The sequence below is a fragment of the Halichoerus grypus genome, chromosome 2 (genome assembly GCF_964656455.1).
Source record: "Halichoerus grypus chromosome 2, mHalGry1.hap1.1, whole genome shotgun sequence".
NCBI classification, from domain to species: Eukaryota; Metazoa; Chordata; class Mammalia; order Carnivora; family Phocidae; genus Halichoerus; species Halichoerus grypus.
In genome coordinates this window covers 40788440-40815669 of record NC_135713.1, presented here as the reverse complement: position 1 = coordinate 40815669, position 27230 = coordinate 40788440, and the positions used below count along the sequence as shown (strand labels likewise).

Below are 27230 nucleotides of genomic sequence, written 5' to 3'. Positions count from 1 at the left end.
AGGGGATTAAGAAGCAGCTGCCTCTGGCCCAGAAGGGCATGGACTCACCCCACTCTTGTTCTTGCTGCCCACGGAGAGCCCCAGGGCTGGGCCCCCTGCCAGGGATCTCTGCAAGCGCTCCTTCACAGCCACCAGTCGCAGCTCCAGGTCGATCCGGCGCTCCTCCTTTGCCCGACACTGAGATTCCAGGGCGGCCACGGCCTCCTCCAGAACTTTTAACTTTGCTCCTGTGTGTCCAGAGACATGTGTGAGAAACAGCCGAGCCTGGCCTGAAGCCTCAGGGAATTCGGCAGGACCTCAGGTTCTAGTCTGTCCCTCCCAGAGGGTTTTTCCAGCCCTTAGTTCCTACTCAGAGATGGACTCTGGGCCTGGGGTTCCAGCTCCATGCTGGGTTGTATAGTTTTTTACCTGCTCTGTACCTATTTCCCCACCTTCTGGATATAGAACCTTGATTTTCCCCTGGGAAACCACATTCTCCTCCCATTCCCTCTAGTTTGGATGGAGTTGACCTCACTTTTAGTTCAAGGGGTTGGCATATAACTTGGACCTGGTCCATAACCTATCTCCATCTTCTGGTCACAGTGGTTGGTTTAGAGATCAAAGTTGGTCCAATCAGAGTGAATCCTGAGGCTTTTGTGGGGTCCATTGGGAAGAGAAGTTTTCTCTGCTGGGGCAGCTGAGAGGATTGGGTGAGGGCTAGAGCTGTGTAGCCATTATGCCACCACGAGGGGCACAGAATGAAGCCAATGGAGGAAGGCAGAAGCCAGAATTAGAGAAATATACTTTCTGGTGATACATTTAAATCCCTGGAACTTGCTATATCTGATTGCTCAGTTTTCCAATTAAATTTTTTTCTTTCTTTTTCTTTTTTTAAAGTAAGGTCTAAGCCCAATAGAGGGTTTGAACTCATGACCCTGAGGTCAAGAGTTGTATGCTCTACCAACTGAGCAAGCCAGGTACCCCTACATTTTTCTTTTCTTTTTTTTTAATGCTTTTTTTTGGAATTTCTTTTTTTTTTTTTTAAGATTTATTTATTTTAGAGAGAGAGAGAGAGCACAGGGGAAGGGGCAAAGGAGAGGGAGAGAAGCAGACTCCCCATTGTGCACGAAGCCCAGCGCTAGGCTGGGCTCTGGGCTCAATCTCATGGCCTTGAAATCAGGACCTGAGCTGAAATCAAGAGTACAACACTCAACTGGCTGAGCCACCCAGGTGTCCGTCTTTTCATTTCTAAGCCAGTTTCACTTTGGTTTCTCTTAATTGTAACAGTTATAATCCCCTACTGGGATTTTGCTGCTTTTTAATCTAAACTAACAAACCTGTATTAGTATCTTTTCATGCCAAGAGTTGTGTTAGGTCTTACCAGGTTTAAAAGTTAGTTTCATTCATTCATTCATTCATTCATTCATTCTATTCAGTAAATACTTATTGGGTGCTTAGTGCTTACTGTGTACCAGGTGCTGTTACAAAACAGGCCAAGACACTAAATTCATATCTTTCGGTGGTTACCCTGAATGTAAATGGGCTAAATGCCCCAATCAAAAGACATAGGGTATCAGATTGGATAAAAAAACAAGACCCATTGATATGCTGTCTGCAAGAGACTCATTTTAGACCCAAAGACACCTCCAGATTTAAAGTGAGGGGGTGGAAAACCATTTACCATGTTAATGGACATCAAAAGAAAGCTGGGGTGGCAATCCTTATATCAGACAAATTAGATTTTAAACCAAAGACTATAAGAGATGAGGAAGGACACTATATCATACTTAAAGGGTCTATCCAACAAGAAGATCTAATAATTTTAAATATTTATGCCCCTAACATGGGAGCAGCCAATTATATAAGCCAATTAATAACAAAAGCAAAGAAACACATTGACAATAATACAATAATAGTAGGGGACTTTAACACCCCCCTCACTGAAATGGACAGATCATCTAAGCAAAAGATCAACAAGGATATAAAGGCTTTAAATGACACACTGGACCAAATGGACTTCACAGATATATTCAGAACATTCCATCCCAAAGCAACAGAATACACATTCTTCTCTAGTGCACATGGAACATTCTCCAGAACAGATCACATTCTGGGTCACAAATCAGGTCTCAACTGGTACCAAAAGATTGGGATCATTCCCTGCATATTTTCGGACCACATTGCTTTGAAACTAGAACTCAATCACAAGAGGAAAGTCGGAAAGAACTCAAATACATGGAGGCTAAAGAGCATCCTACTAAAGAATGAATAGGTCAACCAGGAAATTAAAGAAGAATTAAAAAAATTCATGGAAACAAATGAGAATGAAAACACAACTGTTCAAAATCTTTGGGAGGCAGCAAAGGCAGTCCTAAGAAGAAAGTATATAGCAATACAAGCCTTTCTCAAGAAACAAGAAAGGTCTCAAATACACAACCTAACCCTACACCTAAAGGAGCTGGAGAAAGACAAGCAAATAAAGCCTAAACCCAGCAGGAAAAGAGAAATAATAAAGATCAGAGCAGAAATCAATGAAATAGAAACCAAAAGAACAGTAGAACAGATCAATGAAACTAGGAGCTGGTTCTTTGAAAGAATTAACAAGATTGATAAACCCCTGGCCAGACTTATCAAAAAGAAAAGAGAAATGACCCAAATAAATAAAATCATAAATGAAATAGGAGAGATCACAACCAACACCAAAGAAATACAAACAATTTTAAGAACATATAATGAGCAACTATATGCTAGCAAATTAGACAATCTGGAAGAAATAGATGCATTCGTAGAGATGTATAAACTACCAAAACTGAACCAGGAAGAAATGGAAAACCTGAACAGACCCATAACCAGTAAGGAAATTGAAGTCGTAATCAAAAATCTCCCAACAAACAAGAGCCCAGGGCCAGATGGTTTTCCAGGGGGAATTCTACCAAACATTTAAAGAATAATTAATACCTATTCTTCTGAAATTGTTCCAAAAAATAGAAATGGAAGGAAAACTTCCAAACTCATTTTATGAGGCCAGCATCACCTTGATCCCAAAACCAGACAAGGACCCCATCAAAAAGGAGAATTACAGACCAATATCCCTGATGAACATGGATGCAAAAATTCTCACCAAAATACTAGCCAATAGGATCCAACAGTACATTAAAAGGATTATTCACCACGACCAAGTGGGATTTATTCCTGGGCTGCAAGTTTGGTTCAACATCCGCAAATCAATCGATGTGATACACTACATTAATAAAAGAAAGAACAAGAACCATATGATATTCTCAATAGATGCAGAAAAAGCATTTGACAAAGTACAGCATCCTTTCTTGATTAAAACTCTTCAGAGTGTAGGGATAGAGGGTACATACCTCAGTATCATAAAAGCTATCTATGAAAAACCCACAGCGAATATCATTCTCAATGGGGAAAAACTGAGAGCTTTCCCCCTAAGGTCAGGAACACGGCAGGGATGTCCACTATCACCACTGCTATTCAACATAGTACTAGAAGTCCTAGCCTCAGCAATCAGACAACAAAAAGAAATAAAAGGCATCCGAATCGGCAAAGAAGAAGTCAAACTCTCACTCTTTGCAGATGATATGATACTTTATGTGGAAAACCCAAAAGACTACACCCCAAAACTGCTAGAACTCATACAGGAATTCAGTAAAGTCGCAGGATATAAAATCAATGCACAGAAATCAGTGGCATTTCTATACACCAACAACAAGACAGAAGAAAGAGAAATTAAGGAGTTGATCCCATTGACAATTGCACCCAAAACCATAAGATACCTAGGAATAAATCTAACCAAAGAGGCAAAGAATCTGTACTCAGAAAACTATAGAATATTCATGAAGGAAATTAAGGAAGACACAAAGAAATAGAAAAACATCCCATGCTCATGGATTGGAAGAACAAATATTGTGAAAATGTCTATGCTACCTAGAGCAATCTACACATTTAATGCAATCCCTATCAAAATACCATCAACTTTTTTCAAAGAAATGAAACAAATAATCCTAAAATTTGTATGGAACCAGAGAAGACCCCGAATAGCCAGAGGAATGTTGCAAAAGAACAGCAAGGCTGATGGCATCACAATTCCGGACTTCAAGCTCAATTACGAAGCTGCAGTCATCAAGACAGTATGGTACTGGCACAAAAACAGACACATAGATCAGTGGAACAGAAGAGAGAGCCCAGAAATGGACCCTCAACTCTATGGTCAACTAATCTTCAACAAAGCAGTAAAGAATGTCCAATGGAGAAAAGACAGTCTCTTCAACAAATGGTGTTGGGAAAATTGGACAGCCACATGCAGAAGAATGAAACTGGACCATTTCCTTACACCACACACAAAAATAGACTCAAAATGGATGAAAGACCTAAATGTGAGACAGGAGTCCATCAAAATTCTTGAGGAGAACACAGGCAGCAACCTCTTCGACCTCAGCTGCAGCAACTTCTTCCTAGAAACGTCGCCAAAGGCAAGGGAAGCAAGGGCAAAAATGAACTATTGGGACTTCATCAAGATAAAAAGCTTTTGCACAGCAAAGGAAACAGTCAACAAAACCAAAAGACAACCGAGAGAATGGGAGAAGATATTTGCAAATGACATATCAGATAAAGGGCTAGTATCCAAAATCTATAAAGAACTTACCAAACTCAACACCCAAAGAACAACTAATCCAATTAAGAAATGGGCAGAAGACATGAACAGACATTCTGCAAAGAAGACATCCAAATGGCCCACAGACACATGAGAAAGTGCTCAGCATTGCTCAGCATCAGGGAAATCCAATCAAAACCTCAATGAGATACCACCTCACACCAGTCAGAATGGCTAAAATTAACAAGTCAGGAAATGACAGATGTTGGCGAGGATGCTGAGAAAGGGGAACCCTCCTACACTGTTGGTGGGAATGCAAGCTGGTGCAGCCACTCTGGAAAACAGTATGGAGTTTCCTCAAAAAGTTGAAAATAGAGCTACCCTACAACCCAGCAATTGCACTGCTGGGTATTTACCCCAAAGATACAAATGTAGTGATCCGAAGGGGTACGTGCACCCCAATGTTTATAGCAGCAATGTCCACAATAGCCAAACTATGGAAAGAGCTTAGATGTCCATAGACAGGTGAATGGATAAAGGAGATGTGGTGTATATATACACAACAGAATATTAGACAGCCATAAAAAAATGAAATCTTGCCATTTGCAATGATGTGGATGGAACTAGAGGGTATTATGCTAAGCGAAATAAGTCAATCAGAGAAAGACAATTATCATATGATCTCACTGATATGTGGAATTTGAGAAACAAGACAGAGGATCATAGGGGAAGGGAGGGAAAAATGGAACAAGATGAAACCAGAGAGGGAGAGAAACCATAAGAGACTCTTAATTTCAGGAAACAAACTGAGGGTTGCTGGAGTGAAAGGGAGTGGGAGGGATGGGGTGGCTGGGTGATGGACATTGGGGAGGGTATGTGCTATGGTGAGCACTGTGAATTGTGTAAGACTGATGAATCACAGACCTGTACCTCTGAAACAAATAATACATTATATATTATTAAAAAAAAAAAAAAACAGGCCAAGATCCTTGCCCTTATGGAGCTCGTGTGTGTGTGTGTGTGTGTGTGTGTGTGTGTGTGTGTGCGTGTATGTATGTGTGTGTATGAGAGAGAGAAAAAACAATAAATAAAAATGGTAAACATAATAAATAATCCAGTGTTACAAAGTGATGTGCTACAGAAAAAAATTGAGCAGGGTAAGGAGGATAGTCAGCCTGTTCCAAACCCTGTTTTGACTCTTAGAAAGTTCTGTGTATTGAGACCAAACTACCTTCTTTTTTTTTTTTCTCTTAATGCTTCCCTCCCACAGATTCTGGTTCTTGGCTACACAGAAAAAGCCTTACCCTTTAAGGTAGAAGTTCTCTGTTAGGTGTATGGATTCCCAGGTGACCTATGGCTGAGCTCTGGAGCACATGAGCTCTTGGTTACTGAAACTGTCTGTGACATTGTGAACTGTGGGGTTTTTTTCCCCTTGGGAAAAGGGTCCATAGGTTCCATTGGACTCTCACCGGGCTGTGTGACCTTGGATGTATTTTATAAAGGACAAGGCTTCTGTTCCCTCAAGCCTGTGTGCAAACTTCACGCTGAAAGTATGCCAAACTACAGCTATAGAGAGAATTCAAAGGGAAGAGCAGAAGGTGGGGTGCAGAGGAGCCCAGAGCAGGCTGGGCCTGCAGGAGTCATGGCCCTGGATTTTGGAAGAGGATCCTGGGACTGTGTCTGTCCATCATTCCCCAGCACGGGGACCAGTGTCTCACACGGTTGGGTGCTCAGCCCTTCCGTGAATGAGTGACTTAATGGGAGGTTCAAAATGATATCTCTTATTTCCTTGATTCTAAGGCACACTCATTTTAACATTTCTAAAATCAGATTGAATTTTACTACATTAAGTGTACACTTTTTTGTGATGCCTTTTTATCCCCTTACCCAAAAGCAGTTATTAGATTGAGGGCACTTTCATTAGTCAGGAAGGATGATGATGATGATGTTGAGGAACAGGAGAAGGAGGAGAAGGAGGAGAAGGAGGACGAAGAAGGGGAGGAGAAGCACACTGTCCTGGATAACCAGCTGACCTCTGCCATGGGAGGTGTCAGGGCTGAGCCCGGTCCCCGCTTGAGTGCCCAGGGTATGCCCACGTAGGTACCTGGGTTGTTGCGAATGGCTTCCTTCAGCTCCCTCTTCTCCTGCCTCAGTGCCATCAGCTCCATCCGGATTGTCTCCTTCTCTTTTTCCAGCTTCTCTTTTTCTACCAGGTACCTCCGGGCATCTTCCTCAGCTCGGTTCTTGCCGTACTTGTATTGATTGGCACCTGCAGAAGTAGAAGGCAGGCAAAGGCTCCCATTTCTGATCTCTGGTAAGGGTACTTGGAGGGGCCTTAGCGTCTTTCTCAGCCTCAACTTCTCCATCTATAAAATGGGAATACTTAGATCTATATCCTTAGTGTGTGAAACCTCCAAGGAAACAGGAGCAAAAGGGAGGCAGCAGAGCACAGGGACTAGGAACAAGGGCTTTGGAATGAGGCAGACCAAGGTTTGTGTTCTCTTTCCCCCTTTACTAGTTGTGTGACATCAGGCAACAGTGGACTGCGCTGTTTCTGTGCCTTTCCCCCAGGTCTTGGTTTCCTCATTTGTAAATGTGGGACCATTGATCAAACTTACCTCTTAGCATAGTGGTAAGTTTTAAAAAATTTTTAAAAAGATTTTATCCATTTATCCGAGAGAGAGAGAGAGCACAGAGGGAGAGGGAGAGGGAGAAGCAGACTCCCCGCTGAGCAGGGAGCCCGATGCAGGACTCAGTCCCAGGACCCTGGGATCATGACCTGAGCCGAAGGCAGCCGTTTAACCGACTGAGCCACCCAGGCGCCCCAGCATTGTGGTAAGTTTTAAATGAAAGAATTCATGAAAAATACTTGATACGGTATCTGGTGGAAGTGCTTAGTAAATGTCAGATAATGATATGAAACAAATTTTGTGATGTATAACACACTTTAGTTTTAAAAGGGCATTTTATAGTCAACTCTCAGGTATATATAAGACAAGGAGACAGGGACATACAACTCAGAGCTGCAGAGAATCAAGACCTTGGGTCAGGTATTGCCTGTTTTATTCCTGGAAAATGGGTCGGGGGAGAGAAGGGCCCAGAAGTCTGTTGCAGGCTCTACATTATGGTGGACAATTACAAATAATTATGGCAAAAATTTATCAAGCATTTACTATAAGCTAGGCCATTTATATTCATTTACACTTAATCTTCATAAAACTTATTCATATTAGCTCTGAGGCACAGAGAGCTCGGGTCTCACTGCTAACGATGGCAGAGCCCAGGTTGAGCCCATATGTGCCTAACTCTGGGCTCTGTGCCATGCATTACAGCCCTAGCTGGGGCAATGCCATGGTCCAACGTTTCAGGGAAATTTTTATTTATTTATTTTTTTCAGACAGTCACTCACAGCCCTTTTAAGCTGGTGGGGTGTGGTGTTTGGAATGATTCCCTTGGTTTACTGACAAATGGGGTCTTGTCTCTCTAACTCTCATAGGGACTGCAGTGGCCACCCAGTGATGCATGCAAAAATCAATTCCTGTCCCAACTACCCTGCAGTTCGAGTCTGATCATAATAAATAAAGCATGGAGGGCAGAGAAGGGGCCCCATACTTCCCCCAACTGCCCAGATACACAGTAGCATCCCAGGGCAGTTTTCTCCCAGAAGTTTGGATTTTATAGACTGGTAAACTAAAAATAAATGGGTACACCAGCAAAGTGTTGTCAGTGTTATATTTATCAGATAAGGACCTTAAAACCCCCAACCACCATCTGCGATTCCCAGTATTTTATATCTCTTTTATACATCACTCAATATAATATTTGATTTGAAGAAAGAATCTATTGTGTTATCTTTGTTGTTGTTGTTTGAATGCTTTATGGTTTCTTTAATCTTACATGTTTATTTCAGTTCACTTTTCCATTTAATTTTTTAATTTTAATTTTTGGAGAGAGAGTGAGCGAGCACGAGCATGAGTTGGGGGTGCAGAGAGGGAGAAAGAATCATAAGCAGACCCCATGCTCAGCGCAGAGCTCAATGTGGGGCTCGATCTCAGACCCTGAGATCGCAACCTGAGCCAAAATCAAAAGTCAGATGCTTAACCGACTGAGCCACCCAGGCACCCCTACTTTTCCATTTGAAAATGGGCATTCCATAAAGGCCTGTATTTCCGGTGGTGCCGATGAGAGCAGAGTGTAAGGAACGTGACACAACCACCCTCTGACTGTGCAGGGGGAAAACTCAGGCCCAGAGAGGGGAAGGGACTTTTCCAAAGTTACATAGTAATTTAATGATCAAGTGGGGAAAGGAATACAGGTCTCCTGACCCCCAGAAGAGATTATCTACATTAATGAAGTGGAGATCTAATAAAGAAAAGTACTTTAAAAGATAAATCTTCAAAAAGCAAGGAATAGAACTTGACTTTGTTCGGGGGCAGGGGGAAGAACTGTAAAGCAATAACTAAAAGGCTCTTGGAATATGCTGTCCTACAGGAAGCCAGCCGGCTCGTGAATCACGTGTAGGAGCAGAGACTAGTGTCGGAAATCAAACAGAATTGACCAGAGTCTGGCATGCTTAGCCTTTATTCCGTAGTGTGGCAATCAGGCAAAATTCACTCAGCTCCTATATGGGGTGCTAGGGAGAGCGCGGGCTGGGACACAGAGGTGAGCCGTGCCCTTCACGGCAGCTGCCTTGAGGGTATTTGGAGGGGTTCGTTTCTCCACTTGCTCCCCCAGATCAGAATTTATAAATGTTTTTAGCCTTTGGAACAGACAGAAGTTGAGGGTGAATTTTATACGTGTATATATGTGTATCCATATATATGCAACATCGCAGCATAAAAACGTATTTGGCCTTCGTGTTAAAATTTTTGAAAGTTAGTTGCTAGTATTAAGAAGTCAGTAGATTTCCTATAAAGGCTAGATTTCTGGTCTTGAATAATCTGCGAACCTGGGCTGCCAGGTTCCGTGGGAGCCACTGGCTGAAGCTGAGTAGTAGCCACCTCTCTAGGTGGAGGCTGAGCACTCCAGGTTCCCACAGTCTTCCCCCCACCCCATTCCCTGTTGTTCCCCCTCGGAGGCCACAGCCTAGCTGCCCTTTAGCACTTGGCTTGTGCTGTCATTTTTCTTACGGTAGAGTATTTTCTTACATCTCGCTTCACTCCTTAATTTACTTGCCCACTGCCTGGAGGAATCTGATTTGAGATCCCCAACCCTGTGGATTGTTTCTTTCCCTTCCTCGCTCCCACCCAGAACTCACTGGAGGCATGGCGCTTGACTTTGACCTGCGGATCCACTCGATGGGACTTCTCACTGCAGGAGGAGGCATGGCGTTTCACCTGGGCCCCCGCGGGACGCTCGGGCTCCTCGTCCTGCGGGAGATGGAGAAAGGAGGTGAAGGGCAGGTAGGCTCAGAGCCCTCCAGGCAGGGGTGTATTCTGCTCCAAGTGTGGTGGGTGAGGATTGCAGGACCTCTGAGATCGTGGCCTTACGTTTTTAGACTGGGGCTGCACTCAACACTTTATAGACTACTTCTACTAGTGTGTATCATTTGATCCTCATATCTTCCTGTTGGGGGCTGCAGAAGGCATCCCTAAACTGGAATATCTGCTGAGAGGAAAATGTGGAAGTCTCAGAGGGCTGTGGGTGACCATATTTGATTTATCATAGCTATTTCTGTCTTGACATCATTTGGAAGTGTCCTTCAAATTTTCTAAAATTGCTAAATGTAGAGCTCCCAGTTAAGATAAAAAGTCATGGATGACATCAGCCAATGGTGGAAGTTACATAACTTAATAAACTGGCTCTACATTTTTAAAAAAGATTTTATTTATTTATTTGAGAGAGAGAGGGGAGAGTGTGCGAGCAGGGGGAGAGGCAGAGGGAGAGGGAGAAGCAGGCTCCCCGCTGAGCAAGGAGCCAGACATTCCAGTGCGACCCCAGGACCCTGAGATCATGATGTGAGCTGAAGGCAGACGCTTAACTGACTGAGCCACCCAGGCGCCGCTAAACTGGCTACACATTTGTGCATGAAGAGTATTAAGAACACCCAGAATCCAGTCAGAGCTCAGGGAACCATGAATGGAATATGATAATAATGTAATATAATAATGATATTGATAACAATAGTACTATTTAGTCCATGTGAGAGCTTCTGATGTCTACGTGCTGCTAAGCTCTTTCCATACAGTATTTCATTTAGTTCTTGCAGTGATCCAATCAGGTAGGTTTTATAGTATTCATCTGGAGCCGGGAAATGAGGACTAGAGAAGTGAAGCCCAAGGTAACCCAGATTCAGCCCTAAATTCAAAGTTCATGCCGTTAGGTACTAAGCTGTCTGGCTACTAATCACTGCAACTGAGAAAGATCTCAAGCTGCATCCACTGGTTCATCTGAATCTGAAGAAAGACCATATAAGCAGAAGAAGGATGGAGAAGTTTCTAGAAAAGGGAGTCTTAGAGGTGGGAGCTCGGTGTCATCCAGCACTGTCCAAGGCAGGGGGTCTGGCGTGCAGACATGTCTGCTTTCTTTGGCAGCTTCATCCCCTCTTTTTCTCTACCCCAGCTGTGAGGCCTGACGCACCCACCAGGGTCTGATCAGACCAGAGTCTGGCTCTCCCGTGGGAGGAAAAGATGTAGGACACGCTGCCAGAAGCAGTCTGTTCATGTGATGGCTACCGAGGCCTCACTGGCCTCTCCTTGATTTAGTGAACAAGACAGGGAGACTGTCTTGGGAGCTGAGGCCGGACTGTGACGCCACCAGGTGAAGGTCTATGGAGTGGCTGCCCCCCACGCACCACTGAGTCAGCAGCATCAGCTCACAGAGCAGTGAACCGGTGGAGGGCCCAACACCTTGCTCAGACCGGTGTAGTGCTTTGCAGTATACAGAGTCCTCTCCCCTTCCTGATCTAGGGGCTTCTTGCTGTACTACCCAGCCTCCTCTCCCAGGGATTCCTTACCCAGAGCCATGATCTATGATGAGAAGGGTCCTCCCTCCCCTTCCAGCTGCTGCTTAAATGGAAATTACCCCTGATGTGCAGGAAAAAAGGAGTGGTGACAGAGAGAGAGAGGAAGAGCTAAATCAGTGGCCTTTGCCACATTCCCAGCCCTCCCAAGGGAGCGCACCTGTATCTTTTCATAAGGAACATCATCGTATACACGGGGCTCAGGCCATTGATCCTGGCAGGATCTTGCATATCTAGAAAATATAAGGTGTCATGATGATGGCAATGATAATGACACTTTGTGGCTTATAGAGCTTTCCTGTCTACCCTCATTTGATTCTGTGATGGGTGTTGGAAGGTTAGTAACAGCAACCACGCCAGGCAGCGCTGGGCCATTGCTGTGTTAAGGACTTCAGAGGCAGGGAGCCCCATGATTCTCACAGCAACCCGAGAGGTGAGTAATTCATCCCCTCCATTCTATAAGCGAGGACACAGAGGATCCAAGCTGGCAAGCAACCACCCCAACCTGTTGGTCGTGAGAGCTGTGACTTGAACCCGGCTCTTCCAATGCATGGACCAGCCCTGATGGCCAAGGGTGTGAGACCCTGAGTTCCATGGCATGAGAGCCCAGCCCCAGTCACTATGCAGAAGGACTTCTGTTCCTTTGCTCATTGCATCCACAGCTTCCCCCAACCCTGGGCTACCTCTGTTAGCCAGCTCGCTCCTGCCTGCTGGAGGAGGAAGGCACCCACTCTGACTTCCCAAGGAAGCAGAGTCCTCCTCGGCTCCTCCTCCCTCCCCTCCCAGCGCCCATGGCCGGACTCAGAGGCTCTGAGAGGCTGCCGGGGGGGCTGGGGGGTGCTGGCCCTCACAGGAAGGAGTTGCGCCCTGCACTGACGATGCTGGTTAAGGTCTCCACGTCCACGTAGTCATAGTGCAGTGCCTCGGGAGTGACTTTGGAGCCCATCTCCACCAACAACAGCCCAAGCCAGCGGCCCATGTCCTCTGAGCAGTTTGCCTGAGGGAGAGGAGGCACAGGCTGATGAGTTCACTTTGGTACTGTTAGGGCCTCAGGCTACCTGCTCACTTTAGCCAAACCCATATTTGTAAAGTACCTGCTATGTACCCAATACTTAGGGGTCCAAGAGAAACAGGGCTGCAATACACACCCAGAAATCCAAGTGGCTTCCACCCTTTCTTTATTCAGGTTTTGGCTCTAATGCTCCTCTTTGGAGAAGCCCTCCCTGACCACCTCTCTAAGACACACACCCTCACTCACTATCCTCAGAGTCTTCATGACCAGTTAGAGGCAAAAACAACATTTGGGTTTCCCTGAATTTTAAAAAAAAAAAAATTACTTTTTTATTAGAGGAGACTATTTCTCACATAACCCAATCGAAATTTTTCCCTTATAACTGCCAATTATCTGTAGTACTAGTGTACAGGAAAACTGCCAAGAGTTGCTGGTTAAATGAACCCATAGTTCTCGGTAGTTCTCATTTAAAGAGCATTCTTATAAAATCAGCTGAGCACACAAATGTTAGACTTGAATAAAGGAAGCACACTTCTCGCCAGAAAGCTCTGTGTTTAATTTAAGAGAAATAAGAGGCCCTTCTCAACCTGTCAAAAATAAAAGTGAGTGACCAAAGCAATATTTCTTGAAATTTAAGAACTGGGTGAGGCAGTGGGTACTGGGCAAAGCAAACAAGATCAAGAGGCTGGGTTTTTGTTCTAGGATCAGGCCAAGAGGCCTCTGACCCCCCTTGGAGCCTTGGACAAAGCACCTGGCTGCCCTGGCCTCAGTTACCCTGTTTGTAATATGAGGGGGTAGTTCTTGAACTTTCCCTCCAGTGTTTACATTGTAAATCCTAAAAAGCCAAATGAGGGACATGTAGAGGAGAGGCTCCATGCATCGTGCAGGACCTCAGAGAGGAGGGCTAGTACCACTGGGTAGGAACAACCGTGAATGGGTGGGATGAAATCACATTTTCATTCAGCCATTTGTTCAACAAATAGTAATTGAGCCTTTAATATGGGCTGGGCATCATGCTGGGTTCTGGAAAAACCAAAAGTATGCAGAACAGGCATGGTTACTGCCTTCACGGAGCTTAAAGATTTCAACTCAGTGTGGAGAACACCTTTCTAAAAATGTAGCTGCTTCATGGGAGGGGCAGGCTGCCTTGAAGAGCAGTGGTTGATCTGAGGCAGCCGGCCACTGGTAGGAAGGTTTTAGAGGGGATTCCAGAATCAGATCCAGGTTAGATCAGACTAGATGCCTTTCAGGCTTGGGATTTTAAGACAGGGGAGAATAAACAAACTTCGGTTCTAGGGTTGCCAGATTTAACAAATAAAAATGCAGAATGCTCTGTTAAATTCGACTTTCAGATAAACAACGAATACTTTTTCAGTATAGGTATATACCAAATATCACATGGGATATACTTGCATTAAAACCATTGTCGTTTATCTGAAATTCCAATTTAAGTGGGTGTCCTGTATTTTCACTGGCAGTCATTCTCGGTCATTTGGCAGCAGGTGGGCTTACTTTCCTTTTTTCCTCAGTCCCTGTAATGTCAGTTAGCAAGGCCCCCAAGACAAAAGCCCACACCCAGGCCAAACCTCCTCTCAGCTGCCACCACCAAGAACCACCTGGATTCTCTCCTCTCACCTCCAAGATGGCAACCTCCTGCCGGTTGCGCAGAATCCTGAAGGCAAATGGATGTCTGGGCCCAAAGCCTGGGGCCACCTCACAGCCGCGGAGAGCAATGGCATTCACATGGGTCCGCAGGTCTGTGTGATCCTTGTGGAAGTACAGAGTGTTGCATTTCAGGCGGCACCAGCGTTCCTTCCAGCCCTGGTTCACCAGCACATTCAGATAGCCTGGGAGGGGGAGACCAGCGGGGTGACCTCCTGACAGCCTGGCCCTGGGGAAACCCAAGGTGGGGGCTGTGAGTCTGCATGGGTCTACACCCTGGGGACAAGCGCCTGGACAACCCTCGTTCTCTAGCTGGAAAGAGGCCTTGTGGGTCCTGGATCAGCTCACTCTCTCTGGGCCTGTGACCTCTGGCACCCTCTTCTCCCTGAGTTTCATTTCCTTATCTGAAATGGGGACTGATGATCACATTCATATACTGATACCCAGCCTTTGTACCATACCCAGCTTGGTGAAAAGGGCAGGGGACTACTGTAGAGGTGAGTAAAAGACACAACTATTATCCCTTTTGCTTTTCCTCCTCCCAAAATAGCAGAACTATTAGTGAGACAGAAAATAATGGGTGATGCTGACACCTGGTGGCAGCATGTGGGAACAAAAGTGTCTAGCCAAGAGAAAGAATTCTAAAATGAGCAAGGCACAGGCTGATGACCAATGGGTTTAGAATTCACTCAACATTTTAGATTTAAATAATTTTTTCCCATAACATGCCCTGATTTACTGGTTACAAAATAATTATTTATAGCCATGTGATTTTATACTATTTTTTCAGGTTTAAGGGAATATCACTGCATATCCAAAATACAGAATTTTCTGGGGTGCCTGGGTGGCTCAGTCGTTAAGCATCTGCTGTCAGCTCAGGTCATGATCCCAGGGTCCTGGGATCAAGCCCTGCATCGGGCTCCCTGCTCAGCGGGAAGCCTACTTCTCCCCCCCCACTCCCCCTGCTTGTGCTCCTGCTCTCGCTATCTCTCTCTGTCAAATAAATAAATAAGATCTTAAACAAACAAAACAAAACAAAACAAAAACAAAACAAAAAAACCCAACAAAATACAGAATTTTCTATTGGAGTCCAGTACATGGAACACTGCATTAATGAAAACAGAATAATATATCTTCCCTTCCAAACCATGTTAAACTCACATTGAAGGCATTTATAACCATGTTTAACTCACGCTGAATGCATTTGTAAGTACTTAAATATTTTTATCCATTTCCTTATAAGACTGGGTTATAACTTACACACCTGGCATGTTATGTGCTGGGAGGAAATAAGACACTCTCCTCCCATCATAGTGGAGGAAACTGAGGCCCACAGACGGGCAGTGATTGGAGCTGAGGTCGCCGGGAACACAGAGATAGGAGAGTCAGGTGGCTTTTCCTTTTCCTGAGTGTTAGGGCCTCACCGGAGAGAAGTGATGTAAAGGCATGGATTGTTGATGGAGTCGGGGTTAGGCAGGATTCTCTCCTCTGCCCTGGGAGCAAGGTGTAAGAGGCCTAGAGGGTTTTCTGGCTTAGCCCGGGGGCGCACAGCAGCAGGGTCTGACTCTCCTTCTCCCAGTGCCCAGGACCCACCACAGCATGGAACCTCCTCGTCGGGGCAGGATGTCTGCAGGTCATCAGCCAGCGGCTTCTTCTTGGAGAAGCTGATGATGCGGGTGATCTTGCGGCCCGCAGCCCTGCTCATTGAACCCTTCAGCTCTGCCAGACTGCTCTTCTTCCCTTTGCCTGTTGCCATGGAGATGGGTTAGGGGAAGGGAGGGAGCCCCAAGTCCCAGACCCACCCACACCAGCCTTCCCAACGGCCCTTTCAGCCTGCCTGGGGCCTGGCTGCAACTGCAAGTGTGGACAGGCCAGGTGACCTTCCCCAGATCTCCAGAGCCGTCAGGACCTGCTCTGCACCGTATCCCTATGCAAGGCCCCTCCCAGCTGTGGCATTCTCCGGCTTGAGTCCCCAGAGGCTCCTACCGTGGTCGCAGGTCTCCCGGCGGCCTAGAGTAGAACAGCTGTTACCCAGGCCCAGGCTGTCCGAGTCTGAGGTCTGCTTCTCTTGGGACAGTCTCTGGGGGGGGGGGGGGGACACACAGAGAGCCCCATGTCAGAGGGCACACTCAGAAGTCCCCCTTTGTTGGTTCAATCCCCCCAACCTCTGCACACAATGATTGCCTAACAAATATTTGTCCGCACCTCTCCTGTGCCTGACACTATTCTAGGTCTGGGGAAGACAGGCTGACTTAGGACAGTTGTACCTTTGAATCCCTCATCATCCGTTTGGGGAGCCACGTACCTAGTTGCAACGCATTGTAATAAATTCCTAGGATGTCCCATATTCGGTAGGTGACAGGGTCTGGGAAGGTACTTAAATAGGATTCTAATGTAATGCAGCTGGTTTAGGAAGTGACCTCTGGTGGCATCGTGGGGACAGACTATCAGCCAAAGTGCCACATTAGAGAGTGTCATCCAGGGCAAGGTGGGACGTGGTAAAAGAAGGAGCTAAGATGACAAGATGTAGAAAAAGGGAAGAGTTGGCGTGTTCAAAATAGTTATGGCAGGACTTGGTGACCAGGAAATGTGAACAGTGACAACAGAGGGGTCTTCATGGTCCTGACTCGGGTAGGAGGGTGGTGAAGACATGCACACACACCATAGCAGCAACTCCATCGTAACCAACAGAACTTTACTCATATGCTGACCCTGGACCCATCGCTCGTCCGTCCGTTCATTCACTCATCCAGACAAGGTCAGTTAAGTGCCTAGTAGGTACTACGGAGGTGGCGAGGCAGAGTCAGATGGACCTTCAAAGAAATTCTGTCCCTGGTACCACCTGTTAGTCATGGGAACTCGGGAAAATTCTTTCCTCGCCCCAAGTTTTCTCGCCTGAATCACATCCTTTTCCAGGGAGCCAACAGATGGTATCATCTCTCACACCTGCATAGTGTGCTGCCACCTTGCTTTAAAAAGCTAAATGGTGCCAGTTAGACTTGGGACAGGATTAAAGTGGCACCAACCCACTTAAAAAGTAGTAGAACAGGCTCTGAGGCCTCTCCACCTTTCCTGCCAAGGACCTCCCAGACCAGGCTCAGGGATGCTTTGCTATAAGCACAGAACTTGGGGGCCTGGAGAGACAAGAGAGGCCTTGGGCTTCCCTCAATTTCCAAAGGCTGGAAACATGGCAACTGTCAGAATTGGGATAGATCTGTTGAAAGTATAAAGGATCTCCCCTGTAAATTGTGAAACAACGTATGGTTCTATTTGCCCTGCAATGGTATACGGATGGTAGGTATTTCTTTCTTTTTTAAAAGATTTTATTTATTTATTTTGACAGAGAGAGACACAGCAAGAGAGGGAACACAAGCAGGGGGAGCGAGAGAGGGAGAAGCAGGCTCTCCGCTTAACACAGGCGCCAGCTTCCCTCCCCCTCCCCCATTGCCCCTCCAGCCAGCGTGAACCCCTGTCCCCTTCACTGCAGTTGGAAAGGTCCTAGAAAGGACCACTCTAATAGGCCAAATGAGCCCTCTTCTGTCTGAATCCAGCCACACTGGCCACCTTCCATTTGCTTCCCCCTGCTCCGGGGCCTGCTCCCTCAGCTTGGAATGCCCTTTCTGTCCCCCTCCTTTCTAGTTGTTCACCCTCATCATAAATGTGCTCTCTCAGAGAAACTTCCCTGACACCTAAGACAAGAGCAGGCCCCTGGCAGACGCTCCCAGGGTACCTGGTGCTTTTCCCTCCCAGCGCTCACGCAGCTGGGCTTTTGTGTCAGACCCCCCCGGGGGGGGGGTGGCGCAGGGTGGGTGTGAACTACTGTTAGCTTTGCACCTGCGTGGTCAGCACAATGCCTGGGGCACGGGGCTCACGAATGACTCAGCAAGCAGAGCTCAGCTCGGCCCCCTTGAGAGATGGGGGGCAAAGTCATCAAGAGCCAGGTGTCTAGGTATACATCCTTGCTCTGCTTCTTATTAACTATGGGACTCGGGGTTAGCCTCTCTGTGTCCCAGCTTCCTCATCTGAAAACGGAACTTGTCAAAGAGCTGTCATAAAAATGAAAGTAGGTAATACGTGTAAAGCCTACCAGACATTGCTGGCCACACAGTCATATTCTAGAAATATTAACCTTTATTACGTCGTGCAAGACTCATGTGTGTAGGTTGGGGGCTGACTCCCTTGATCACCCACCGGCACCCGGCAAAGCGGCTGCCTGAGCAACTACCAAGTGTCCACTTCACTCCCGTCCCAGTGGGGTACACTCCTCTGACAGCTTCCAATTTGCTTTTCATGGCTCCGTTCAACTGTGACCTCCTCCTGTCCTGGCGGGGCTAGTCACTCCCTCCTCGGGCTCACACTGAGCCTTGGACGTGGGTATTCATTCATTCATGCTTGCATTCATTCAGGAGACACAGACTGAGCGCCGACTTGTGCCAGCTCCAAGCGGGGCACACATGGCTTGTCTGAGGCAGGTGCCTGGCTTCACCACCGGCCTGTGGTTCCCCCCGGGGCAGAGCCCGTGTTGAGTCCCCGCTGCCTGGCACGGAGGACATACCTTGTCTAGGTCCAGCTTGCACAGGAGGACTGGGGATTGGGGCGCGTCTGTGCCCTCAGCCGCCCCGGCAGGCCTGCTCACCTCTCGGATGACCTGCGGAGAGGATGCACAGCCGTGAGCAGGTGGGCAGGGGTACCGTAGAGGCAGAAGGAAGAATGGGGTCTGTGCAGTCAGGGCCATCGAGCAGCGGGGCTGAGATCCCTGGGCAGTGGGAATGGGTTGATGTGGCCTCCTGCACATCAGGGTTTGAACAGGCTTTCCCCTTGAATTGAAAAGAGAGGGGGCTGGGGAACAAGAGGCATGGCTTCTAGACCGGGCTCCATTGCTAATCAATTGTGCAGTCTTGTGAAAGCCACTTTCCTCCTCTGGGCCTTAGTTTCCCTGTCTGTCACATGGGGATAATACTGTCCTCTGCTTACGTCCTTGGGTTGCCTGAGGACCAGTGAGATCGTGGGTGTGAAGGGCCACATGACCCAGGACCCCCCGCACAAGCACGAGGGACTGGCTCCCGTGACAGTGTGGAACCTTGGCAACAGCCTGCAGGCAGCCGGGGGCTACCCCCTCCATTTCAAAGGTGTGGACATGGAGATTCCAGGGCACTCACTCCCATTGCAGAAACATCCAGACCATGAAATAATGGCGGCCGTCACCTGTTGCTCACCCATCTGCGGTTTTACATGGATTATCTTGTTGTATTAACACAGCGGCCTCGAGGGGCAGAGACAACTGGGATCCCCACATCACAGAAGAGAATGATGGGGCTCCGAGAAGCGAAGCCGTGGTTGCCTGCCCTGAATCTCTGGGCTAATGACCTCCCCGTATCGGGACGTCAACACAGTCTCTAGTCCAGGCTTGCTCCAGTCTCAGTCACCAGTCTAGGGCGCCTTCTTCTGGCCCACCCGGCCCCTGGAGGGCAGAGCCTCCCCCAGCAGGCAGGTTCTCTCCCTTCTTTCCCCCCCTGAGACAAAGATAATGAGCAGCACTAAACCTCCCAGGGGGAGAGCTGGTTATCACAGGAAGGAAGGGAGGATGGGGAGGGAGGGAGGTGTCTGGTTTCTTTGTCCCAGCAGGAGGATCACAGGATGAGGGAGAAAGGTGCCAGAGGGGAAGCGGGCCAGGGTGCAGGGACATGGCGGCCCGAAGTAAGGGACTGGGGATGGTGGCTCCACCACCAGGACACAGTGATCACTCACAGTTACTGAGTACTTACTGTCTGGCAGCACTATATTAAATGCTCTCTAGAATCTTTATAAGAACCATTTTACAGAAGAGGAAACTGAGGCACAGATAGGCAAAGTCATTTGAAGATCACATAGCCAGTAAGTGCCATTTAGGCCTGGGACCTGAACTCAAGTCTGTGTGCCACCAAAGTCCTCCCTTGTCATCACTGTGCCACCCTGCCTATGGCCTTTGGAGTAGATTTCCTTGGTAACTTCTACTCTTGGCCCTGACAACTTAGTTGGGTGACTTTTGGCAAGTCACAGAAGATTCCTAGGCCTCAGTTTCCTCATCTGTAAAATGTAAACGATAATAGTCCCATTGCAAAGAGTAAATGAGGTCAAGTATGTAACGCTGTTAGCACAATGCATGGCACAAAATACGCGCTCAGTACACAGTAACTAATTGTTCTACAGTCCGAGGCAAGATGTGGAAGCTGGGCCACAGGTGGTTGTTCCGAGGATACACATTTCACCTAAGACAGGAAGGATTTCCTCTTTTTAATTTTTTTAAAGGTTTAGCTTATCTAATGATAAAATGTGTTTCCTTCAAAGATATTAAGCTCCGCATTCCAGGAGGTATACAAATGCAGGCTAGACAAGCCCACAGTGAGGATGTTAGAGGATTCAAATCACTAGAAAGAAGGCATTACTTCAGCCTGAGGTCTGTCTCCTGGAGATGTCTGAAGCCCACTTCCACATGTCAGCCCTAGCCATGCACAGGGTTCTGATCGCCACCCCTCCCCTGAGCAAGGCCTGTTCTTCCAGGGACTGGAGCCCACCTGGCTGAAAGCTGGACCTGGGGAAGGGGGAAAGGAAGGGCAGGTGCCATGTACCTTCAGCCACTCCTCGGCTTGCTCCCGGCTCTGCAGTGCGAGCACCAAGACCTCGGTAGCCCCCTGGGAGAAGCGCAGCTCGTGCCTCTTGTGCCGGCTGTCCTTGGGCACGTAGGTGACGCTGCAGACATCCAGCGTGAGCCTCAGATGCGGCTGCCGGTCCTTGGAGCTTTTGTAACACTGGACAGGAAGAGAAGGGCTCACCCTTCTGGACTGGAGGGCAGAGGAGGGAGATGCCCTCACACAAAGACTTGGGGGAGCTCGACCTACCCCCTCCCCACCCCAGCCCAGCTGTGGGCACTGCATGAAGATAGGGGCTGTGGCTATTCACCCCAGAGAAAAGAAGCCTGGAAGGGGGGCATATTTGGACAACCTTCAGATCTCAAGGGCTACCGAGGGGCCCCAGGGGCACAGCCACCTATTAGGAAGAGGCAGATTTTAGCACAATACTAGGAAGACCATTCTAGTCTAAAGAACCAGAGAAGAAACAGGCTGGCTTGCAAGGAAGCCAGCTCCCTGCTACTAATGTGCTACCTAGCAGGAATGTGGGAGAGAGAATTCTAGCAGAGGTGGAGGGTTGGGCTTGGGAAGTCAATAGTTTATCAATAAGGACCCCCTCACTTCCCAGTTCTTATTATGAAGCCAGCATTACCTTGATACCAGAACCTGACAATGACATTACAAAAACGGAAAATGATAGGTTAATCTCAACATGGTTGCAAAAGCCCTCAAAAAACCACTAGCAAATAGAATCTAGACACATATAAAAGCATACTGTATCAAGACGAAATAGGGTTTATTCTAGGATTGCAAGAATGCATTAGCCTTCAAAAACCAACCCTATAATTCATCATATTAATGGAAAATAAGGAGAAAAGCCACATCTCAATAGAAACTGAAAAGGCATTTGGTAAAATTCTCCACCAGTTTGTAATATAAACTCTTACCAAACTAGAGAAATAGATGGGAACTTCCTTAATATGATAATAAGGAGCTTCTACAAACCACCCACAGCAAACATCAGCCTTAATAGTGAATTATTGCAACTTTCCCTTTGAGCTTTGGACTGAGACAAGGACGCCTGCTCTCACCACTTCTATTTACATTGTGTTGGAGATCCTAACCAATGCAATATTTCAAGAAAAAAATGGCATAAGGAGTGGGAAGAAATAAATCATGACCTTTGGACTGGTTCTGGCCTGGGGTGAGCTTTTCACTGCTCCAGGATGAGAAAAAAATCATGTTTCAAGTGGATATATGTTGGATAAGACTTCTGAATGGATTTTGGGGTAAAGAACTAATAATTTTTTTCTGAAATTATGTCTGTATTCCTACTCTGGAATTAAAGGTATATTTTCTTTTATGAAATGATGGCGATGAGAGATGGCAAATTAAAAAAAAAAAAAAACTAAGAAAGCAAGTTCCATAGTAAGTGCTGCATGGGCTCAGTTTTAGAAAAGGCAAATGAATGGAAATGAGAGTAGAAACATGGATATTAAAACTTAACAGTAGGGGCGCCTGGGTGGCTCATTTGTTAAGCGTTGCCTTCGGCTAAGGTCATGATCCCGGGGTCCTGGGATCGAGCCCCACGTCGGGCTCCCTGCTCAGTGGGAAGCCTGCTTCTCCCTCTCCCACTCCCCCTGCTTGTGTTCCCTCTCTCGCTGTCTCTCTCTCTCTGTCAAATAAATAAATAAAATCTTAAAAAAAAAAAAACAGTGGTTAGCTCTTGGTCGATGGGATTTTAGGTGGCTTCAAAAATCATTTTCATTATGTTTTTCCCTAGTTTTATACATAAACACATTTAGTTGCATTATGAAAACAATAAACATTGTTTTAAACTGATAAAAAATTCATTCCTGGAGAAACAAAAACTTGGTAAAGTCTATATCAGGTCTTTGAGTATGTGTGTGTGTGTGTGTGTGTGTGTTCATTCTGTTCCAGTGGGAGAGCCCTGATCTCAGAAGCACTGAGCCTCTGTGCACAAAGCAAACCCAGAGGAACAGAGGCAGACATGCCTGCACACACACACACACACGTACACGCGCGCACACACACACGTAAGTCCATGTGAGGCCTAGAGGCACACTTCCGCGGCCACTCACCAGGAGCTGGTCCTCCTTGATGACGGTCAGCTGCTTGGCCCACTGCCCGAAGCGCTTTTTCCGTAGCAGGAAGGCACATATCCTGCTGTCCCTCACCAGGTGCATGGAGGCCTCCTCCGAGGGCCACTGGTGCGTGGGCTGTGGCCCTTTCCCTTCCTCCTCCTCCTCATCATAGGACTCGTAGGAGCTGCTCATTGGGTCAGAGTCATTGTCTGCGGGAGCCACGGGAAAGGGCCCGTTACTGTGTCCTCGCCTGGGAGGCACCTTCTTACCCTTCTGCAGGTGTCCTTACCCTGGGATTCGAGGACCAGGAGGGGGTGGGCATGAGGTGTGACCATGGTGATCTCTACACCCCCACACGGGCACAGTGTTGTGTAGATTTACCGGTGGCTTTGCGACCTCGGTGACTTCACTTCTCAGAGCTTCAGTTTTCTTATCAGTAAAATGGTCACAATCAATGACAGTATCTACCTCATCAGGTTCTTAGGATCAGGGACTGTAGAGCATTCAGCCCAGTGTCTGGCACTTGGTGAGTACTCCACTAACATCAGCTACTGTCATACCCCATCATCTCCGTGTCCTTAGTCTCAGGTGACTCTCACAGCACCCAGCAAATCCCCACTTTATACAGAAGGCAACTGGAGGCTCAAAGAGAACAAACGCCTCATTCAAAGTCAGTCACCAAGGGTCAGGGCAATGGCTAGATCCAGGGCTCCCAACTCCCATGCCTTTCCACTGAACCCGAGGGTCATGAGTACAAGGGCTTGGGGCCTCTGTGGTAACCCAGAGGGGCTGGTATGCATGTGCATGCCAATGGTCAGGTCAAAGCCTTCTCTCTGAGGACAGGACCATTCTGAACACCTTCTCGGTACTTACAGGAGTTCTTTAGGTCCCCATTCATCCTGGTCGTGGGGTAGCTGCTGTCTGCATCCTCGTAGTAGCCATCCATGATGGAGTGGGCTGGGCTGCAGCCATCTGTGGGGTTGGTAGAAGGAGCGGCACCTTGGAGAAAGACAGGCAGACTGCAGGGGCCGTGGCTGGGGAAGACCCCAGACAACATGCCCCTCCTTGGGGAAGAGAGAGTGCAGCTCCCTGGCCAGGGTGAGGGGCCTCTTCTCTGCATGTCATCTGCTCCAGCTTCCCACAAGCTCTCTGTGTTTCTGTCACCAGAAGCTGCCCTGCTGGGCCTGTCACACCTCCAGGGCTGTGTTCATGCTATTCCGTGTGCTCTCTTAGCTTCTGCTAGAGAACTCCTACTCATCCTTCAATACCCAGCTCAAAGATCTTTCTTCTGACCTTCTCAGACAGAGAATAGTCAGCCCCTCCTCAGTGATCCCACAGCGGTGGGATGGTGGTGGTGGTGGTGTGTGTGTGTGTGTGTGTGTCTTGGTCATAGCCCTCGTCCCTATACTGCAAGAAGTGGTGCTCCAGCTGCCTGGGCTCAGCCCCCCTCATCTTCTGCCACTTCAGTCCTTCTGCTCCCTTCCTGATGCGTATGCTCCCTCTTGTGATGGAGATTCCCCTAAACTTCTGTGACTACGGGGAGGACCTGGACTAGAGGAGCTAATGGTAATAGCTCATACAATAGTGAACACAACAGCTCCCTGCATGGAATGTTCCCAGCACACTCACGCTCAGGGGCAGCACAGTGCAGGGGTGTGGGGGGTGCTATCTGAAACTGTATTCTGCATCAGAATTACTGGGGGTCTCTTTAAAATGCAGATCCCTGGACCGTCTCCCTAGAGATTCTGATTCACCAGTGTGGGTGTGGGCTGAGCTGAGGAATCTGCATTTAAAAAAAACCTATTTAACAGGACATTAAAAAACATGTACAAATGGAAACTATATGGAACTCCAAGAAATTGGATTTTTTTTTAAACAATTAAGGTTATTTTGATGCAGATGGCCCCTGGGGCATACTCTGAAGGTCAGTGGGTTAAGGGCACGTGCTTTGGGTTTGACCAGATTTGAGGTGAAATCTGTCACCACCATTTATGGCTATAAAAGCCCCCAGTTTGGGGGCGCCTGGGTGGCTCAGTCGGTTAAGCGTCTGCCTTCGGCTCAGGTCATGGTCCCAGGGTCCGGGGATCGAGCCCTCCATCGGGCTCCCTGCTCGGCGGGAAGCCTGCTTCTCCCTCTGCCTCTGTCATTCCCCTGCTTGTGTTCTCTCTTGCTCTCTCTCTCTGACAAGTAAATAAACAAAATCTAAAAAAAAAATAAAAAAAATAAAAGCCCCCAGTTTCTCTGCATTTCATGGTCTTCACCTACGGTGACGGGACCAGTTCCCACCTCGGACTAGTGCTACAATGCATATAAGCTCTTGGCACAGTGCCTGGCACATAGAATGTGCTGGACAGATGCCAGATGTCATTATTATTACCATCTCCTTTGATTCCTACAAAGCAGGGAGGTAGGTATGAGCCCCATTTTACAGATGGGAGCCCTGCAGCCATACACCGTTTGCTAGGGTCAGAACCTGCATGAGAACTGAGGTTGTCAGCTCAGGGAATAGATGCACATCCCCTCTTCCAGGAAGACTTCCTTCATGCAGTCCAACTGGCTCTCGTACCACACTGTTCTTCAAAGTGCTGCTCTGGGCTCCCAGCCCCTGCCATCCATCTGTTTCCTGAGGACAGCAGCACTGAAATTCCCAACGACTGGGATACCAAGTGCTGTCTCCCAAGTGATGAGCAGAGCCTGCCCTTCCCAGCAGGTCCTCTGAGGCCTCAGATGCCGGTAATATCCTGTGAGATGGATGGGTGGGGCGGGGGGGCAGGGGTGCGATGGGGAAGAGGGAGGGGACACCCGGGGCAGCGCTCTTGAATACCTGGCTGGGCTGGTCACTGTGTAAGAGGAAGGATGTTCCCCGACGGGCTTGGCACCCTCTCCCTGGTCCAGCCCCCTGGCCCTTCCTGAGGCCTGCCCTTCCCTCCTGGCCCAGGATCCCCGCGGCCCCATGGGAGAGGAGTGTGAGCTCCCTGGGGAGGTAGAACAGTTTCACCCAGCCGAGGGGTTTGACCTGGGATTCAGGGCCCAGCAGCACTTTGTCCTCACCTTCCTCTCCTGTCCTCAAGTGGATAAAATAGAACAAAGTCAGCTGCTTCACATCCAAACAGCTGCTTACAGCAACACAGACCGCAAGACTTTCAAGGCTGAAGAGAGCCACTGATCACCTGGTCCAACCCCACCATTTCACTTTGTTTTAACTAGTTGATTAATCCTAAAAATAATATACCACAGTAGCCCAAGGAGGAAAAAAACCCAAATGTCCATCAACTGACTCAACAAAATGTGGTCTATCCATACAATGGACGATGATGTGGCCCTAAGAAGGAGAGGAATACTGATTCATGCAGTGATACGGGTTAACCTTGAAAACGTTATACTAAGGGAAATAAGCCAGACACCAGAGGCCACACATTGTATGGTTCTATTTATGTGAAATATTCAGAATTGGCCAATCCATAGAGACAGAAAGGAGATTGGTGGTTGCCAGAGGCTCAGGGAAAAAGGGGGAATGAGAGTGACTGCTTAATGGGTATGCGCTTTCCCCCTTGAGTGATGAAAATGTCTGGGAACTACCCTGGGTAGAGCCGATGGCTGCCCAACACGGTGAGTGTACTAAATGTCCCTGATTGGGCACTTTAAAGTGGTTGAAATGGCCCATTTTATGTTATGTATATTTTGTTACAATAAAAAAAAAAATATGACCATGGTGATAAGCACAATCAGTACAAGAGTATGAATGGGAAAATATTATGTTCCCTTCACCCAGATTTCTACAGGGAAATACTGTTCCCGGTTTCTTGCATATCCTAGAAAAATTGCTAAAATGAACGCATGAGTGTGTGTGTACCGTATTAAGGAACAAATGGAATCATATAATAGACAGTATTCTGTGTTCGAGGTTTTTATCAACGAAGGTATCTTGGAATTCATTTCTGATCAGCACAGACAGACCTATTTCATTTATTTTTTGGCAGTTGGAAAATACTCCACTGTGCTACTGAATGAGAGTAGAGCACCACATAAACATTATCTTATAAAAGTTCAACTACAAATGCTGGGTCACCCAAAAACCATAATATAGTTTCTTGTGTGTGATGTTAAGTTTCTATATCTAAGCCAGTGACTTATCTGATCCTCAAAAAAACGGCCAGTTGTTTCAGTGCTGGAGGGAACCGATGGAAAGAGGAGTCCAAATCCAGAGACTCTCCTTTGTGGCCAATTTAAGAGATGTGAATTCCCTGGGGTGCCCACAGTAGGAAGACCTTTTGGTTTTGGCCACGTGCTT

At 47.3% G+C, this 27230-nt stretch overlaps 1 protein-coding gene across 1 annotated transcript in view; it reads right to left on the bottom strand.

Moving 5' to 3' along the window:
* AFAP1L1 (actin filament associated protein 1 like 1) overlaps positions 1-27230 on the bottom strand; it is a 65400-nt gene that overhangs the window by 7527 nt on the left and 30643 nt on the right. Inside the window, exons 6-17 of the mRNA XM_036080624.2 lie at positions 23813-23938; positions 22937-23148; positions 20835-21014; positions 18782-18874; positions 16213-16306; positions 15820-15972; positions 14200-14411; positions 12404-12549; positions 11713-11785; positions 9849-9960; positions 6696-6860; positions 49-227 (exon numbers count right to left, since the gene is read on the bottom strand). Of these exons, the coding sequence (XP_035936517.1) occupies positions 49-227; positions 6696-6860; positions 9849-9960; positions 11713-11785; positions 12404-12549; positions 14200-14411; positions 15820-15972; positions 16213-16306; positions 18782-18874; positions 20835-21014; positions 22937-23148; positions 23813-23938 (1745 nt within the window). The remainder of the gene's footprint in view (positions 1-48; positions 228-6695; positions 6861-9848; positions 9961-11712; positions 11786-12403; positions 12550-14199; positions 14412-15819; positions 15973-16212; positions 16307-18781; positions 18875-20834; positions 21015-22936; positions 23149-23812; positions 23939-27230) is intronic.